Source organism: Oryctolagus cuniculus, chromosome X (genome assembly GCF_051225735.1).
Source record: "Oryctolagus cuniculus isolate XC-2025 breed Fujian yellow rabbit chromosome X, ASM5122573v1, whole genome shotgun sequence".
NCBI lineage: Eukaryota > Metazoa > Chordata > Mammalia > Lagomorpha > Leporidae > Oryctolagus > Oryctolagus cuniculus.
The window spans coordinates 42,104,631-42,124,430 of NC_142888.1; the positions used below are offsets into that span (position 1 = coordinate 42,104,631).

Here is a 19,800-nt window from a genome sequence, read left to right on the forward strand (position 1 = left end):
CAATAGCTAGAACCAGGAATCAACCCAAATACCCATCAACAGTAGACTGGATAAAGAAACTATGGGGCATGTACTCCATAGAATACTATCCAGCAGTAAAAAACAACGAAATCTTGTCATTTACAACAAAATGGAGGAATCTGGAAAACATCATGCTCAGTGAATTAAGCAAGTCCCAAAGGGACAAATATCATATGTTCTCCCTGATTGGTACAACTAACAGAGCACCAAAAAGGAAACATGGTGAAGTGAAATGGATACTATAAGAAACAGTGACTTCATCAGCCCTTGTCCTTACTGTTGATCTACAAGTTAAAACTTTATCACTTTAAGTACTTTTTTGATCTACTTAAACTTATTGGTTGAACTCTTTAAGTAACACACAATTATTCTTAGGTATTTAAATTCAACTGAAAAGTGATCTCTGTTAAATGTAATAGTGGGAATAAGAGAGGGAGGAGATGTACAATTTGGGACATGCTCAATCGGACTTGCCCCAAATGGTGGAGTTAGAAACATGCCACAGGATTCCAATTCAATCCCATCATGGTGACATGTACCAATGCCATCTCACTAGTCCAAGTGATCAACTTAAGTTCACAATTGATCATACTGATAGGCCTACGAGTCAAAGGGATCACATAAACAAGAGTAGTGTCTGCTATTACTAACTGATAGAATTAAAAATGGAGAGAACGATCCAACATGGGAAGCGGGATACACAGCAGACTCATAGAAAGGCAGATGTCCTAAACAGCACCCTGGCCTCAGAATCAGCCCTTAAGGCATTCGGACCTGGCTGAAGAGCCCATGAGAGTATTTTAGGCATGGAAAGCCTACACTCTGGCAAAAAAAGACCTAAATGAAAGATCTCTGTGAGTGAGATCCCAGTGGAAAGAACGGGCCATCAAAGCAGGAGGTACCTTTCTCTGAAGGGAGGAGAGAACTTCCACTTTCACTATGGCCTTGTCTAAATAAGATCAGAGGTGGTGAACTCAAGAGGCTTCCATAGCCTTGGCAGCTCATGACAAGAGCATCGGGTGATTACTGACGTCATAAATTAGATTGTCAATTGTTAAGTCAACAACAGGAGTCACTGTGCACTTACTCCACATGTAGGATCTCTGTCCTTAATGTGTTGTACTATGTGAGTTAATGGTAAAACTACTACTAAAACAGTACTCTATTCTTTGTGTTTCTGTGTATGTGTAAACTGTTGAAATCTTTCCTCAGCATATACTAAATTGATCTTCTGTATATAAAATCATTGAAAATGACTCAATTTTTGTTATTTTTTTAACTTTTATTTAATGAATATAAATCTCCAAAGTACAGCTTATGGATTACAATGGCTTCCCCCCATAACATCCCTCCCACCCACAACCCTCCACTTTCCCACTATGAATCTTGATGTGAATGGGATGGGAGAGAGAGTGGGAGATTGGATGGTTGTGGATGGGAGGGAGGTTATGGGGGGAAAGCCGCTATAATCCAAAATTGTACTTTGGACATTTATATTTATGAAATAAAAGTTAAAAAATAAATAAATAAACTTAAGTTTAATTAAAGGAATTATAAAAAGTTTTCTATAATAATAATAACATCTCTGAATAGAGCAATCCTGAGAAAGAACATTAAATGAGGAATAATGTGTTCAACCAAAAGATCAGCAACAAACGTCTTCATTGCTAAAATCTACAAAATTAAAAAATAACACAAATTTTTTGAAAAGTATTATACAAATTGTTAGGGAGGTAACTTTTCCAAACTCATTATATGAGGCCAGTTTTTTCCTAAAGTGATCTGTTAGATGCAAGATCTCAGTTTATCTCTGATTCTCTTTTTTCAAATAAAAACTTACAAAGCAGAGTCCCTGCTGAATATAATGCAACACTGTCATCCTAATAGAATTTACATTAGAATATAGGTGCAAAATTTGATAGTAATTGAATCCAGTTTGGAATCCAAAAAAAAAATGGTCAGATATCATAATCAAGTCAGATGTAATATAGGAACAGGGAAAATGTGAATGCAATTCATAATTACAATAATTCACATCAATCAAAAACAAGCATCAGTATAATAAACTAGATGCAGTAAACATTTTGTATAAAATTATACATTCACTTATGAGAAGTAAATTGAGCAGAACACTTATAGATTGCATATACTTCAATTACAAAACCCTTGCACTTGAGGAACCTGAGACAGATTCTATTGAATGCCAACAAAATGAAAGCATTTACCCTATAATTGGAACCATAAAATGATGCACATTTTTTACTTTTATATTCAATACTGCAATGTAAGGTCTAGGCAAAACAAAAAGAATAGGGAAGGAAATAAAAGACACAGATATAGAAAAGAAGAAATTGAAATTATTTATTTTTCCAGATGATTTTATTCTATTTATATGGCAATGCAATGAGTTCAAAAACAGGCCACCTGAACTGGTAAATGACTGGTAGATTTGTAGGATACAAAGTAAGCACAAAAAATCAGAATAAGTTTTATATACCTATACTATTGTAAACCCACTGAGAAAATAAATTAAAGAAGAAATTAAATTCACAATAAGAAATAAAATACCCTGGATAAATTTGACTTGTGATGTAAAATGCCTCTACAGCAACAATCCTAAAGCCATGATAAAGAATCTGAGATCAAAAAGACTGCTCATATTCACAGATTGAAATACTTTCTAGTACTTCCATATTATCCAAGTTAATTTACAGATACAATATGCTTTCCATCAAAATCAATGGAATTCATCATGTATCTAGAAAAATAAACCTAAACCTCATATCTTCACATATATTAAAAAATGTTCCACATAGAAAAGTAACTCTTGAGAAACAGAACACGTCTGGGGTCACAACAAATGAGTTCAATACATACCATAGATGTATGGTAAACCCTGGCATAAAAACTGATGAATAGACCAGTGTAAGAGGATAGAGGCTCCCCAAAAGAAATACAGATACATACAGACAATGGATCTTTTACAAAGCTAACCAAAATACACTGCAAAAGGTATAGTCTATTCAGTAAATTGTCCAGACGCAACAGGATATCCATATGGACATGACGAAACCCAGATGACCACCCCTCTTTTCCTATACAAAGTCAACTGAAAGTGAGTCATGGATGCAACTGTAAGAACTGAAACTTACAAAATATAGAGAAACTATAGACGTTGACATAAGCAATGGCTTCTTGATAAGATACCCTAAGAACAGGCAATAAAAAACTAATAGAGAAAGCTTATATCAAACTAAGACGGAAATTCAGAACAAAGAAGACAGCCATCAGAGTGAAGATAAAACCCCTCTTAACTCCTATAAAACCAGCACCACTTTAACTCTAAAACCAGGTATATGTACAAAGCAAACTAAGACCAATGTATTTGATAAATACAGATGTAAAAAATCCTCAAAATACTTGCTAATCAAACATAACAACACATTAGAAATATAATTCACCCAGACCAAGTGGGAATGCACTAGATAAAATATGTCCTTGATATAAACCTTAAACTGGGAATAGAAGGAATATTCATGAACACATTCAAGGTAGTTTAGGACAAACACAGAGCCACCATCAAATTGTGTGGGTAAATTGGAAGCATTTCCACTAAGATCTACAAGGATGCTCACCCCCATAACTGCTATTCAATATAGTTCTAGAAGGCTTACTGAGAGCCACCAGCAAGCAAAATCCAAGCAAAGGGATACAAACTGGAAAGCTTGAAGTCAAATTATTACTGTTGATAGAAGATATGATTTTACATATCAGGAAGCCAAAAGACTCCACCAGGAGACTATTGGAACTCAAGAGAGTTTGGTAAATTTGCAAGATAAAATCAATACACAAAATTCAATAGCATTTGTATAAAAAGACAATGCTATGGCTGAGAAAGGACATGCAAGATCAGTTCAATTCACAATAGCCAAACAAATTGGACTAAATTTAAATAAAGAGGTCAAATATCTCTACAATGATAATTACAAAATATTTTTAAAATAAATAGGAGAACATAAAAATGAAATATCTGTCATGTTCATGGATTAGAAGAATTAATAGACTCAAAATGTCCATACTACTGAAAGCAATTGACATGTTCAATATGATCCCAAGCAAAATCGTAATGGCATTCTTCTGAAAAAATGATAGAAAAAATGATGCTAAAATTCATATGGAAGCCCAAGAGATCCTGAATAGCTAGAGCAAACTTAAAGAATAAAACAAAGCCAGAGGCATCGCAATATCAGATTTCATGACAACTACAGGTCAGTTATTATGAAAAAAGCTTAATACTGGCACAAAAACAGACATGTAGACCAATGGACTGGAGTAGAAATTCCAGAAGTTAATACACTCATGTACAACCAACCGATCTTTGACAAAGGAGCCAAAATCAATGCCTGAAAAAAAGGTAGTCTTCAACAAATGTTACTGGAAAACTTGGATTCTGCTTGTAGAAATATGAAACAAGACCACCACCTTAACAATTTATACAGAAATGAACTATAGATGGATCAATGATATAAAACAATAACCTGATAACATCAAATTACTAGATGAATATATTGGGAAACTCAACAAGACATTGGCATACACATGGAATTCTAGTTAAATACCCCAGAATGATAGGCAATCAAAGCAAAAATAAACAAATAGGATTGCATTAAGCTAAGATGCTTATGCACTGCGAAGGAATTGCTCAACCTATTGTAGAGGCATCCAAGAGAACAGGAGAAAACATTTGCAAATCTTGCAATGGTTAAAGGTCTAATACCCAGAATCTACAAAGAGTTCAAGTAATCCAGAACAACATAAACAACAAGAATCCTGTCAAGCAATGGGCAAAGGACAAAACAGACATTTTTGAAGGATGACATTCAAATGGTCAACAGAAACGTTTAAAAATGCTCAGGATCATTAGGCATCAGGAAATGCAAATCAAAAGGATGATGAGGGTGAAACCTCACCCCAATTAGAGTGGCTATCTTTCAAAAATTATAAAACAGTAAATGTTAGCAAATATATGGGTGATAAAAAACTATAATCCACTGCTGGTTAAATTGTAAAAGAGTACAACCATTATGGAACACAGTCTGGTAATTTTTCAGTAATCTGAAAATTGTTCTACCGTATACACAGCCATCCCACTCCTAAAAATTTACCCAGATGGAATGAAATCAGCATAAGGAAGACTTGTCTGCACTTGATGTTAATTGCAGATCAATAGCTAAGATCTGACATCAACCTAGAGATTCATCAACTGAATAATGGTTAAAGAAAATGTGGTATATATGCACTATGCTAAACTGCTCAGCTATATAAATTAATAACATCCTGTCTTTTACAACAAAATATATGCATATGGAAGCCATTATTCTCAGTCAAATAAACCAGCACAAAATCAACAAATAAACAAAGCACAAATAAGCAAAGCACAAAAATGCAATGTTGAGTTTTGGTTATTGCTTACAATCCTTGTCTATACTCTTGATAAACAGTGATTTTTCTACTTGTTCCATTCAATTCTTTATTTGGTGAAGAGTTAAGTTGTGATTAAAAATAAATTGAAATTATGCAATTATAGATATAAAAAGAAAAAAAATAAGAGAGGAAGGAGGACAGAGGGTCCGAGCATGGGCAAGAGGGAGGTTAGGGTGGGAAATATTATGCTCTTAAGTCTGTGTATATGAAATACATGAAATTTGTTTATCTTATATGAATAAAATTATTTTAATACCCCAGTAGACTGGGATAAAGTATTTGCCAATTCTGCATTTCATGAAGAACTGAAATTCAGAATACATATGAAACTGCTGAAATTATGCACAAATATATCCAAGAATTGGGAAAGGATCTAAACAGGCATTTCTGTAGAGAAGAAATACCCATGGTCAACAAAAATGGGAAAACATGCAATATAATTATTATATAGGAAAATGCAAATCAAAATACACTAGGTGTCACCTCACTAACAAATGCTAGTGGGGTATGAAGAAAAGAAAACTTTAATAAGTTATTGGAGCCTGCACTGTTGTGTAGCAATTAAAGCCGCCACCTGCAGTACCAAAAATCCCATATGGGGACTTGAGTCCCAGTTGCTCCACTTCTGATCTAGCTCTCTTCTGTGGCCTGGGAAATCAGTGGAAGGTGGCCCAAGTCTTTAGGCCTCTGCTCCCACACGGTAGTCCCAGGAGGAAGCTTCTGGTTCCTGGCTTTGTTTTGGCCCAGCTCTAGCCATTGCAGCCATTTGGGGAGTGAACCAGTGGATGGAAGATCTCTCTCTCTCTCTCTCTCCCTTTCTATCTGTAACTATGACTTTCAAATAAATAAATATTTTAAAATATAAGACAGTGATGAGAATGCAAGTTAGCCTGAGCATTATGAAGACTTAGTATGGCCATCCCTCAAAAAATGAGAAGGGATAAACCTCTCCAACCATTGTGTATGTATCAGAAGGAAATTCAATCTGCATGCAAAAGAGATTTCTGCTTTCTGTTTTGACTACAACACTATTCGTAGTAGTAAATATTTGGAACCAACCTAGGAATCTATCAATGTGTTACAGGTTTTCCAATCCTAATTCAGTGATTAAAAAGGATTGAAATATTATTTGCTTCAAAATGGGTGGAACTGGAGATCCTTAAGTGAAGTAAGACTGGCATAGGAAGAAATAAATATCACATGTTCTCTGATATATGGGTTTCTAAAACATGGTGGATATAAATATAAATGGTTTTAATTAGGGTGGGAAGATTCATTACTGAAGATACTGGGTGGTAGGTAACAGATATAGAAACAGAGTTAGAAAGAACGAACCAGTTGCAGTGTTCCATAATATGGTGTTGTGACTTTAGTTCATGATAAGATACACTGTATAAGAAATTGGAATGGAGGGACTTGTAGGCCTTAAACACAAAATAAGCAAGGGAAATCCTCATTTTCTAGATTGATTAAATTATGTTGGGTGAGTACTCGAGTGTTGCACTGTATCCTGTAATAATATTCAAGTAGTGTTAATCAAAGACTGAGCAAAATTTTAAAAATCAGAAATGTCTCTATATTCTATCAATGAACTGTCTGCACTATGTGATTAACCAAACTACATCATTTACAAAGCATAAGAAAGTAATAAGGCAATAATCTCCAGTCCTGCTAAGGATTATTTCAACAATCTTAAAATTTAAAAATAAGGTTGCCTTTCCCATTGAACTTTCTTCTGATCCCTTGCATGACTTTCTGATATTCTATGAATGCCATTGTTGCAAAGCTAAACTTGAACCTAAATGGAAGAATAGTTGTAAGGTTTTAATATGTATTTATTTACTTGAAAGGAGGAGGGGCAGTAGTGGGTAGATCTTCCATCCACTAGTTCACTTGTCAATGTTTGCAAAACCTGGGACTGGTTCCAGTTTAATCTAGGAGCCAGGAACACCTTTTGTATCTCCAATGTAGGCAGAAGGTACATGAGTACTTAAAACATCATCAAATGCCCCTCAGATACATTTTATCAAGAATCTAGATTGGAAGTGGGGAATGGCCAGGACCTGAATGAGGAAGATAAATATGAGATGAGGGCATCCAAAGTCGTGGCTTACCTCACTGCTCATGACCCCATCCCTTTATACTGTTTCATTCATTCTTAATACTGTTGTCAAATTACAGGCATGATGTTCAAACTTGGATCCATGCATTTCAGTTAAAAAAAAACGGCTTAGGGTAACTGTTAAGATTAATAAAACTGTATTCCACAATTGAGGACCCGGGTGCATTTCCTGATTCTGATCCTAACTCCAGCTTCCAATTAAAGCAGACCCTGGGAAGTCATGATGATGTCTCAGGACATGTGGTTTTTGCTACCCACATGGAAAACCTGAAGTGAGTTACCTGCTCTCAGGTTTAGATCTGACCCCTCCCTGGAAGATGTGAGCATTTGCGAAGTGAACTTGTGAATAGGAGCTCTTTCTCTCATTCATTGCCTCTCTTTTTCTATCAAGTAAATTAGAAAATAATTCATCAGACATAAAGAGCAACATAGTCTTGGAAGTCATCCAAGTAAAGAAAAGACTGAAAGCAAATGGAGGTATAGCAAAATATTTATATTCTTTATTCCAACGTAACCTAACAGATAATATTATCATTTTAATAAAAACTTAACAATGAACAGTGTTGTTACAGTTTCTGATCATTAAAAATAATGACAGAAATTATATAAACGATAGGAGTAAAGAGTTGAGAACATTCTTTTATAAGATATCGGAGCTTCCAAAGAAATAGTGTTCCAAACCAATTTTAGGTGCTAAATACATTACATTTTTGTCAACTTAAGATACATATGTACGGATTTCAAAAGTAAAATAGAATGAAGATGTAAAATGATTAAATAGAAAATATGCAGAAACACGGTCCATTATAACACCATTACATTGAAGCCTGGAAAAGCAATATGCACTTCAGGTTAATCAGGATTTGTGTCAGAACATTTAAAAGGGTTACACAGTGAGATGAGCAGATCATTTTCTATGAGGATAGTACAGTGTTTCATATCAGTGTTCATAGATAGAGCATCAGAATATTTAAGAAAAATGCTTACAAAACTTCAAGGATTGCCCAGTGTTTATCAGAACAAATAAACACAATGGTATGAATACCCAACCAGGGGTAATTAATAGTTATCCATATGTCATTGGGCAGATACACCAGCTAACACTAGATGGAGAAAATAAATAATTAAGGTCACTTCAAGTGTTGAAAAGGCCCAAAAATCAGTATATATGGAAGAAAAGATAGACAATCCATTTTAACTATCAATATTTCCTACAGAAGCACAGTCTATACACAATCTATAACATGACAGCATTTTGCCATAATGTAACAAAAAAGGCCAAGAATTAGCAGATGAGGAACAAAAATCAAGAAAGATATTGTCACAAATACCAAACAAAGCTAGCAAAACTCATGGTTTAGAGAAACAGAAAGTAAGCAAACAAAAACATCAAAGAACCAGGACTTTCCTCCAGGGGCAGAAGTAGAAGAGATTGGGAAAATACCTGAACTGACCAAGGCCCCTATATTTTCCTGAATATTAGTTCTATGGATGTTAACATTCTTATTCAAATTTAGCAGAAAACAAAGATGTCAACAATTGTCTTCCTTTCAGGTTTTATTACTGTATATTAGGGATCTATGCAAGAGTATGTATGTCTCACATGAAATCATGGCACATAATTTCTAAACTGGTGTACTAAGTGCAATTAAAAGGAAACAACCTCTTTATCCCACAGTATCAAGGGACACCAAACTCAGGTTCCCAGACTTTGGGGATCACTCTCAGGAGATGCAGACTAAGGGGATTCACTCTCAGGAACTAAGACAAACCTCAGCAGCCAGAACATTTAATTCTGAGAGTTCCACACTTTTTACTTTTCCCTCCCAACAGTTTGCATTGGCTCCCTCCTCCAAGGTCTTAATTCTCACCAGAAATCAAACACTTACAATCAGTTTAAGTCTGTGACCTGTGCAGTCATTTTCGTGGTCACTAACACCAAATGTGTGTTGTTTGCTTAAAATCAAACAACACATCTATAACACCTATGACTTATCAACAGTTCATTGCTGACATTATATAGAGTTAGTAGACATAACGGATTAAGATTTTAGCATAAACACATCCCGGGCATATACCAATGAAAAGCATGTATTTGATTTTCTGGCTCAAGTCAAAATTATGAAGTTATCCAGAGATCCCCTCTAAAGCTATCTTACTTGCATGAGCTTAGCTGTGGCCTGAAATTTGTGTATTAGACAGGATCATAGCCACTCATATTACCCATGGAATATCTGAGTCTTAAAATCAAAGGTACAGGCATTGAGGAGAAAAGAATTTTTTTTCTTTTACCAGTCACAAATGAACTCTCAAATTTATAAACCATTTTATAGCCAGCAGAATCTGATATTCTGAGATATTCTCAAGTGCTGCAAGCTATCATTTGACTAAACCAAATTTGGATGCATAATGAAACTACTGTGTGTTCAACAGTGTATTTGATTCTCAGTTCTCACACCAGTTAGCTTGGGGTTAGGGAGTGAAGAATGATTGGCCTTTACAAAGATATTACTCTCCACACAAGGGTGTGAAGGCATTTAATCCCAATTAGGAGAGATTAATCATTGGGAACAGGCGGGACCCCAATGAAGTGATTAGGCTAAATCAATTCATGTGATTATTGAGTGACTGCTTATTCCCAGGTGTGTGCTATAGAAGCTATTTCATATTTGAACCTCCTGCAATTTCATTATTCGGTCATATGGTCTCTGTGCCACCCAAACCTCTGCCAACAAGATGACCATCAACAGATACTGCCCTCCGACCTTGGACCCAAACCATGGGACAAATACCATTTCTTTCTACATTACTGAGTCTGTACTATTCTGTTGTTAGCATCAAACAAAACCTGACTCAGAACCTAGGAAGAGCTGTGCTGACAGGACTGAATTGTAAACTAGTGACCTCGTTTCTCAACCAAAGGATATCAGATCACATGTGGAAGTTCATTTCTCCATGTGGATTCGGTAACCACCATCAATTTGGAAAGCTGTGAGGCCCCAGGGTTCACACAAACCCTTTTCCTTTAGACACAGGACAGGATACCAGGGTCCTGGCTACTGGCCCAGCTCACCTCCTGCGACCATAGAATACTGGTCTCTGACACTCACCACTTTCCAGCTTCCAATGAATCCCAGCAGCCTCCTGAGGGCTCCTGAGTGTGGTGAGGGAAGTTCACAGAGCAGCAATGGGTGAAACACCTGAGACCTCTCTCAGGAACAAACCCAGAAAGCCTAACATTGAGATGCCAGAAAAGAAGATGCTGTGTGGTTCAGCAGTGTTGCCTTTGAACACCTGATTTTAAAGTCTGCCCTCACAATGAGCATGTATAACATCAGAGAACACACAGCCAATCCAAATGCTCCTAGCATGACGGCCATAGCTTGGGGTTGTGGCAGGTGGGGGCAGAGAGGAACTCTGCTTGGTCTCAGGTCTGAAACTGCCTCATCTTTGCAGCTTGATCCTCCCAACAGCAGGGGCCGCTCTCACCTCCCTGATGATCATGACATCAGAGCACTGTCCCTCCCTCCTTTTTCCAGGACCCTATTAAAATCTTGTGACCCTTGGACTTTCAATAATGGTCTCATGTGTAACAGAATGCTGAATCTTTCCAGTATTCTGGGTCTTTATATGATTTATATTCTTGGCTCTTTTGTAAGGTCATTTGACTTTTTTAAAAAAATGACTCCAGGACTATTTTAAGATACTAAAAAATACATTACATAGATTGACCTCTCTTTCTCTTGTTTCTATTACAGATATTCACTTGTAGTTCTGTATTCTGTAATTTAATATTGTTGTCTGTTTCGTTCTTGCTGGCATGTCATAACACATTGGGTTTATATATTGATCTTATACACAGTAATCCTGCATAATTCTCTGGTCAGTTTTTATTTGTTTTGAATTTTATGGGATTATCTCCGTATATAATGTTTCATTAACATGTATTGATGGTTTTGCTGCTTAAAAACATAAGCTTCTACATAAAAATTTCTGTTTTTTAAATTTCCTAACTGCACATCAGGACATTGTTGAAGACAGAAAATACAAGGAGAGCAGCTTGTACAGCTGTGTTGCGAGGGAAATAGCTTTCAGTGTTCTATGACAATTATGGTTTATATTATAGGTGCATTGCAGCCCATCTTAGTTATAATAAGTAATAACTATTTTTACTGCTTTACTCACAGTTTATTTTTGTGATTAGATGCTTAATTTTATCAAAACTTTTCATCTTTTAATTGCAGTTGCCATTGGATTTCTCTCACTGGTTATCTGTGTTGCATATTTTTTACTTTTTCTTAAGATTATACTAGTCTTTATTAATTCTACTCATTTTATAAAAATTTTAATGCAACACAATTAAACCATCTGTTTTTGTACCAGTACCATGCTCTTTTGATAACAACTGCCCTGTAGTATGTCTTGAAATCTGGTATTGTGATGCCTCCGGCTTTGTTTTTGTTGTACAAGATTGCTTTAGCTATTCGAGGTCTCCTGTGTCTCCATATGAATTTCAGCATCATATATCCAGATCTGAGAAGATGGTCTTCAGTATCTTGATTGGTATTGCATTGAATATATAAATTGCTTTTGAGAGAATGGACATTTTGATGATATTGATTCTTCCAATGCATGAGCATGGAAGATTTTTCCATTTCTTGGTATCCTCTTCTATTTCTTTCTTTAAGGTTTTGTAATTTTCATCGTAGAGATCTTTAACGTCCTTGGTTAAGTTTATTCCAAGGTATTTGATTGTTTTTGTAGCTATTGTGAATGGGATTGATCTTAAAAGTTCTTCCTCAGCCATGGCATTGCCTGTGTATACAAAGGCTGTTGATTTTTGTGCATTGATTTTATATCCTGCTACTTTGCCAAACTCTTCTATGAGTTCCAATAGTCTCTTAGTAGAGTTCTTTGGGTCCCCTAAATAAAGAATCATATCATCTGCAAACAGGGATAGTTTGAGTTCTTCCTTCCTAATTTGTAACCCTTAAATTTCATTTTCTTGCCTAATAGCTCTGGCTAAAACTTCCAGAAAGTGGTGAGCAACCCAGACTAGACTGTTACTGGAATTAGGACTTATTCTATGCATCTGCTCTCCCACAATATGGTGCTGAGAAGGGAGAAACAGCTTCTACGCAGCTGCCTCCAGTTCAACCAATAAACTGTAGGACCTGCTCCTGATTGGAGGAGAGCAGCGTACTCGGCGTGTGGGTAGCAGAGTTGGGATTTGTGGATGGACTATAAAGGAGGAGAGAGACAACATGCACCAGGAACATCTAAGGGGAACATCTATCTGAAGGAACACCTGTGCAGCCCCCGAGAGAGCTGGCCGGCGGTGTGCCGCTCCCCCGCGGAAGTGGGAAATGTGGCAGGGGGAACCGCCCTTCCACGGAGGTGGAAGGGACGGTAGCCAACCTGGGAAGAACCAGCAGCAAACCCGGGGAGGGCCTAGCAGACGAAAGAACAGCGCAGGGTCCTGTGTCGTTCCTCCACGAAGACGGGGAGCGACACCAGAACTATATTGACTAGCAATGGTGAGAGTGGGCATCCCTGTCTGGTACCAGATCTCAGTGGAAATGGTTCCAACTTTTCCCCATTCAATAGGAAGTTGGCTGTTTTTTTTTCATAAATTGTTTGACTGTATTGAGGAATGTTCCTTACATACCCAGTTTGCTTAGAGTTTTCATCAGAAAAGGGTGTTGTATTTTATCAAATGCCTTCTCAGCGTCTATTGAAATAATCATATGTTTTTCTTCTGCAGTCTGTTAATGCGGTGTATCACATTGATTGTTTTGCACACATTGAACCATCCTTGCTTACCAGGGATATATCCCACTTGGTCTGGGTGGATGATCTTTCTGATGTGCTGTTGCATTCTATTGGGCAGAATTTTATTGAGGATTTTTGCATCTATGTTCATCAGGGATATTGGTCTGAAATTCTCTTTCAATGCTCCGGCTTAGGAATTAAGGTGATGCTGGCTTCATAGAAAGAATTTAGGAGGATTCCCTCTTTTTTGATTATTCTGAATAGTTTGAGAAGTTTTGAAGTCAGTTCTTCTTTAAATGTCTGGTAGAATTCAGCAGTGAATCCATCTGGTCCTGGGCTTATCTTTCTTCTGAGGTCCTTTATTATTGTTTCAATTTCTGTCTCAGTTATGGGTCTGTTTAGGTTTTCGATGTCTTCCTGGTTCAATTTCGGTAGGATGCATGTGTCCAGGAATCTATCCATTTTTGATTGGTTTCCGTGTTTGCTGGCATACAAGTCCTTGTAGTAATTTCTGATGATTCTTTTTATTTTAGTGGGGTCTGTTGTACGTTTCCTTTTTCATCTCTGATTTTAATGATTTGGGTCTTTTTTTAGTTAGTTGGGCTGTGGAATTCTGATTGAGTTAACCTGAAAATAGCACTCACACTCGATTTGGAGGTAATTAATAACTTGTCCCTCAGCAAAAGGGTTCCATTTCATTTTCCAAAATACAGAAACTCCTCTTGGTCGAGTTGCCTGTAGATTTCTAAGCATGAAACGCCAATTTGTTGTGTGTTTTTATGTCCTAATGGATACTTTGTCTAAACTCTTGTTTGTATTGCATCAGAATACAACATTTGGGAAGGGTGAAGGCAAAACAAACTCAGACCCAGAAACAATTTAGGAAATTGCGGCTCAAGAATGCAAAAATCGGCTGAGGCACCCAAAACCATGACAGAAAGCCAGAATTAGAGCAAGCCAACAGTTGTGCCCTGATTGAAAAAGACCATTCCCCCTGTGCCCTGAACTCCATATTCCAGCCTCAAATCCAAAGTTCACATCAGAAAATTCATTACAAACCATGAAAAATGAGAAAAATGTGAAAAAATCCAAAGAAATCCAAGAGTCCTTAGTGATATTGGGCTTGATTTAGTCACAAGGAAACTGGCTGTTCCCGGATTCATTCACCCCACCCTGCTGACTGGCTATGGAATTCTGATTGAAATAACCTGAAATCCGCACTCACACTTGATTTGGAGGGAATTAATATCTGTCCCCTCAGCAAAAGGGTTCCATTCTGGTGGAATAGGAAAAACAATATGCCCTGGGAGTGAGAAATCCTCAAGCAGAGTCCTCAGCTTGGAACAGAAGAAAATTTTCTAGTGCTTGTCCCACGTTCCCATGTAAAACATGAAGAGGTTAGTTAATTTGCATACTTTCTCCCAGCTCATGTACACTATTGTTTGATAGTCTGTCTCTCTTTCATGTTCCAGGAATCCTATACGAGAAAAGCAACACTAAATTAGGATAATTTCCACTTCCAAATAGGCGCTCAAGTAATGAAATCTTTTCTTTTTTGATAAAACATGAGCCCACATTGTTTTATTGCTTCCCAAACTTATCATCTGCTGCCACCAGGAAGAACATAGCCACAATCTCTTTACTGTGAAGGGAGAACTTCTGCTGGAAGCCTGGGACGTTATGACAGGAGACAGAATTTAAAACCATCTTAGTCACAGAATACATTGGCCCTCCTGAAGTTCAACTAAGGGAATAAGGACAGAATTGCCACCCAGCACTAGAGATGATTAGAACTCCAAATGTCACATTTGGCAACCTGCACCAGGATATTTGTGTCATGCAAGGAATTTCTATCCCTGAGCCAATTGGAATGACAGGGAGGGGGCGCTAGAATTTTCTACACTATTCAGCCACAGAACTTTCTTTTTTTTTTAAGGTTTGTTTATTTGAAAGGCAGAGTTACAAAGAGGCAGAGGCAGAGGAAGAGAACTTCCATCCATTGGTTCACTCCCCAAATGGCCACAACAGCTCAAGCTGGGCTGATCTCCCACATGGGTACATGTTTACAAGCACTTTGGCCATCTTCTACTGCTTTCCCAGGCCATAGAAAGAGCTGAGTCAGAAGTAGAGCACCTATGTCTCAAATGGGCACTCATAATGTAGACCAGCACTGCAGGCATTTGCATTAACCACTACACCACAGCACTATCCCTAGAACTTTCTTTAACATAATGAATGTAAGCAAAGGAAAAGCCATTTTTGGTCCATATGGTCCTATAATACACTGAGGCTTCAAAAAGTTCATAGAAAAAAATAGATGGACTTCTTTTGGTGCAAAGATTTTGAAATCCATACATAGCTTGTACTTCATTCTATTTGAGCACTACTGCTAGGTAAAATGATGCTGTTTCTGGTCAAAAGCCAAGAGATGCTTCCAGGTATCCCATGTGGGTGCAGTGACCCAAGCAAGTGGGTAATGCTCTGCAACTTTCCCAGGCACATTAGCAGGAGGACAGATAAGAAATGGAATAACTGGAACTCAAATGGGGCACCCATATGAAATGCCAGCAATACAGGAGATGTCTTTACCCGCTACACCAAAATGTCAGCCCCCACTCTTTATATGTTTTATATTTCATCTCTAAATTGTTCATTATAAGTTTAAGCATGGGATGGAACTGTGGTGTAGCAGGTAAAGCTGCTGCCTGCAGTGCTGGCATCCCATATGGGCACCAGTTCGAGTCCTAGCTGCTCCACTACAATCCAGTTCATGGCTATAGCCTAGAAAATCAGTAGAGGATAGCCCAAATTCTTGGGGCCCTGTATCTATGTGAGAGACCTGGAAGAAGCTCCTGGCTCCTGGCCTTGGATAAGCACAGCTCCAGCTGTTGCAGCCAATTGGGAAGTGAACCAGCAGATGGAAGACCCCCCCGCCTCTGCCTCTGCTTCTCTCTCTGTGTAACTCTGACTTCCATATAAATGAATAAATCTTTTTTTAAAAAAATAAGTTTAACCAAATGCAAAGTCCATGATTTCTAGTAAAGTAAGTTTTAAATGATAAAAGTGGGTTACTACTCATCAATGCATCCTGTATGATATAAGTACCCTTGTGATTTGGTGCTTACTAATGTAAGAGGAATTTTTTCCACTTTGATTAGAAGTATTCAAACTGACTATATTGTCTATTGAATTGAATTATTATACACTTTATGTCATTAATTGAAGACTTGCAAATCTGTCAATGCTCTTATTATCCACAACATGTTCCACCACCAGGGATCCACTGAGATACATCCATAGCTTGATGCTTCATTACTCTTTAACAGAGCATTGAGTTCTCCATTCTAGTGATGTTTATGATTGGAACATGTTAATTACAGCTTGTTTTATCATCTTTTTTTTTTTTTTTTTAAGGACAACTTTTATTGCTACCAGAGGCTTTTAACATCAGGACATGGTTCTGACTGTAGTGCCGCCTTCAGACTGCAAAGGGAGCTCAGGATCCAGAAGTCATTAAGAGGAACAAAGGTAGGTTGGGGAGATGGGAAGTAACTTTCATCAAGAAAATCCCAATACAGAATTAAAACTAGGGTACTGAATTTAGTTAGTACATGTAACACTCAAATCATAGAGCTGCCCAACATCTAGACATTCTCCTACTGATTATAAATGAGTGGAAACCCATCAGTTACAAAAACCTAATTTTAGTTGTTACATATTTCTTTGGTGAGCACCTTGATATATTTACTTTATCACAAATTCTTTTATATACAAATGTCAAAAATGCTTTCAGCAAATCTATGGGTGACCTAATATGTGCCACTTTAAAAAGCATCTCTTAAAGACAGTGATTTTTGCTTTCAAACAATAGAAACTGAAATAAGCAAAGTGGTATTGTGAGCAATTTTCCTATTACCACTTCTTACTTCACACAGGACAATTCCATAGTACCTTTCTCAAACTAGGTAGAATTTGAATCAGGATTAAACATGGCCATTAAGCTGAAATAATTGTTTTAAAAATTGGGGGTGGGGCCCTTTTCGGTGGATATTGGGGTATAGATCAACATGCATAAAATTCATTATTCAATGGAGAAGCAGGCAAAAGCAACAGGAAAATTTGGATGCTGGGGATAGGATTTGCAAGCTATGAATTCTAAAATTTAAAGAAAAATTTTGACACAGGGCAAGCTACATTTTAACAGAAGAGCAGAACTGACTACAAGGGGATTTTTTACTTTTTTTAAAAAATTTTGGATATTTCTGAAGTAGATAGATATATGTATCTATCTCAATATAGCTGTCTTTATGTGAAGTACTGAATTACAATTAGCCACATAACTAAATGGGGGGATTTGTTTCTGGCTCACTTCAGATCAGCCTGATAAGGTATATATCTTTCTATAGCCTTTCCTGATTTTTCCGTGTTCTCATTTCTAGAGTGGTCTACCTTAGTTTGTACTTGAAGGTAATACCCATTCAAACTACATGACAGAAACAGGCTGCAAAGGTGGACAAGGGGAATCATGTCCCTCTTGTCTTGATAAATCAGTGCCACACACAGAACCCACGTTTTCTGAAGCATTATCTTCATTATAGAGCCGTTTGATTCCATCGTAGAAGTCATCCACTTCCATTTCCTCTACTTTGCGTTTAGCAGAGGTATGCTTGCACCCAAGGGCAGCTGGGAAATGATGGTAGAAAGCTGCTGTACCTCTGACTGGCACTTCTGGCTTGCTGTTGTCCGTGGAGGAATCTGGGCCCGGGACAGAGGAGGGATGTAATCTGAACACTCCTTTGTCACAGGTCACCAGGGTGTGCTTGAGGGGACGGTAGACATAAACGGAATTTAGAGGCAGGGAAGACTCCAGAGTAGAAAGGTGGTGTGCCACAAGCTCCCGACAGTGGATCAGCTGGGAGCTCTCCATCTGTGCTTTCTGAAGCAGTTCAAGTGTAAGAGGAAGCCAATCAGGAATGAGTTTCTCCATTTCCAAACTAATTATGGCCAGAGCAAGCATGGATCCTTTGAACTGCAGAAGGTGGCTGCAGGCCATACAGTGAAGCAGTTGCTTGGTGAGGACTGCCAGATGTTGAGATGGGCTCAATTTGGGCAAACTGAACAGTAACTGTGGCCTAGTTGACACTGCAATGGCATGAAAAATGTGAAGAAAATCCAATGGTGTGGCTGTGTGAAGATCCCAATTCAACTTATCCAGAATAATTCTCTCCATTCTCAGAATTTCAGATGAGGAACATCCACAGAAACTATCTCTTGCCAATACCTTCAGTACTGGAATTCTCTCATCTTCCTCAACAGTCTTAGCAGCTAGGAAAAAACAACTGATGGCAATACAACTCAAATATTTCGGGTGGGCCTTTACAGTAGCTAAAAACCTGTCCAAAAGACTGCTAGCCAGAGCAAACGTTTCTGGGTAAAGATTGAACTGGTACTTGAGTTTGGCCAGCCACTGAATTACTTCATCTCTCTGGGATGGAGAAACATTCTGATCTGTAGGGAATTTCGGCACAGTCACCTTCCACATCTGGGCTTCCCTAGAGATTGCCTTTTCCAATAGGAAAGACAATCTCTGGTTTTCCAAGGGTCCTGGAAACTTCATGATATCCTTTGGAGCTGCCTGCCACCCAGCTTGATGTAGCTACCTTCTCCTCCTCTTCCTCCTCCTCCTCCTCCTCCACCCCGGCAGAGCTGTAGGCCTCACAGGGGTGACGCGGGGTCATCCGGGGGCCCCGTCACCGCCTCATTCTCCTCAGCGCGCGACGTCGGGGCGCGCGGGACACGGAGCCGGCCGATGAGGAGGGAGAAGAGGGGGAGCGGGGCACGGAGGGCGCAGGCACTCGGGCGGGACACACGCCTGCGGCCGGCCAGGCGCTCAGCGAGTTAGTTCCATGGTGACCCTGGACGTGAGGCCGCCGCCGCCGGTCCCGCTCCTCCAACGGCCGCCGCTGGTGCCCGGGTGAGGAGGGGGCTCCCTCTCGCCATAGGGCGGCGGGGGCCGGGGAGAGGCGGGGGGTGAGGCCGGCTCTGCCCCTGCCCGGGGGAAGCGCCTCCGAGGGGAAATGGTGAAAGGGGGGAAGGGGAGAAAAAGGGAGAAAAAAAAAAGGAAGGGGAAAGGGGGGAAAAAAATAAGAAAAAGCGAGACAGAGGCGCTGCCGCGTCTGCTCGAGGGGAAGGCTGGGGAGGGAGGGGTTGTTTTATCATCTTAAGATTATTTCTGTTTTAAGCAGAAGCACTTTGCCACCAGCTATCAATTAAAAATAGAGTATTTGGGGGAAAAAGTAATAAGTTTACAGTGGAGGTTTCTTAGGAAGTTTAACACTGTTAGCACAAGTCCAGCAGAGTATGAAAGCAGCCTAGGACTTGTTCTCTTCTGAATGAGATGA

General features: G+C 38.5%; 1 protein-coding gene across 1 annotated transcript; it reads right to left on the minus strand.

Moving 5' to 3' along the window:
- Positions 1-16,793: 16,793 nt before the first annotated feature.
- LOC138847585 (cyclin-I-like) lies at positions 16,794-19,368 on the minus strand. Its single transcript, XM_070066757.2, has 2 exons — positions 19,060-19,368; positions 16,794-18,902 (listed from the first exon to the last, which is right to left on the minus strand). The coding sequence occupies exons 1-2, from the start codon at positions 19,135-19,137 to the stop codon at positions 17,883-17,885; spliced, it is 1,098 nt and encodes a 365-aa protein (XP_069922858.1). The 5' UTR covers positions 19,138-19,368; the 3' UTR covers positions 16,794-17,882.
- Positions 19,369-19,800: the final 432 nt, after the last annotated feature.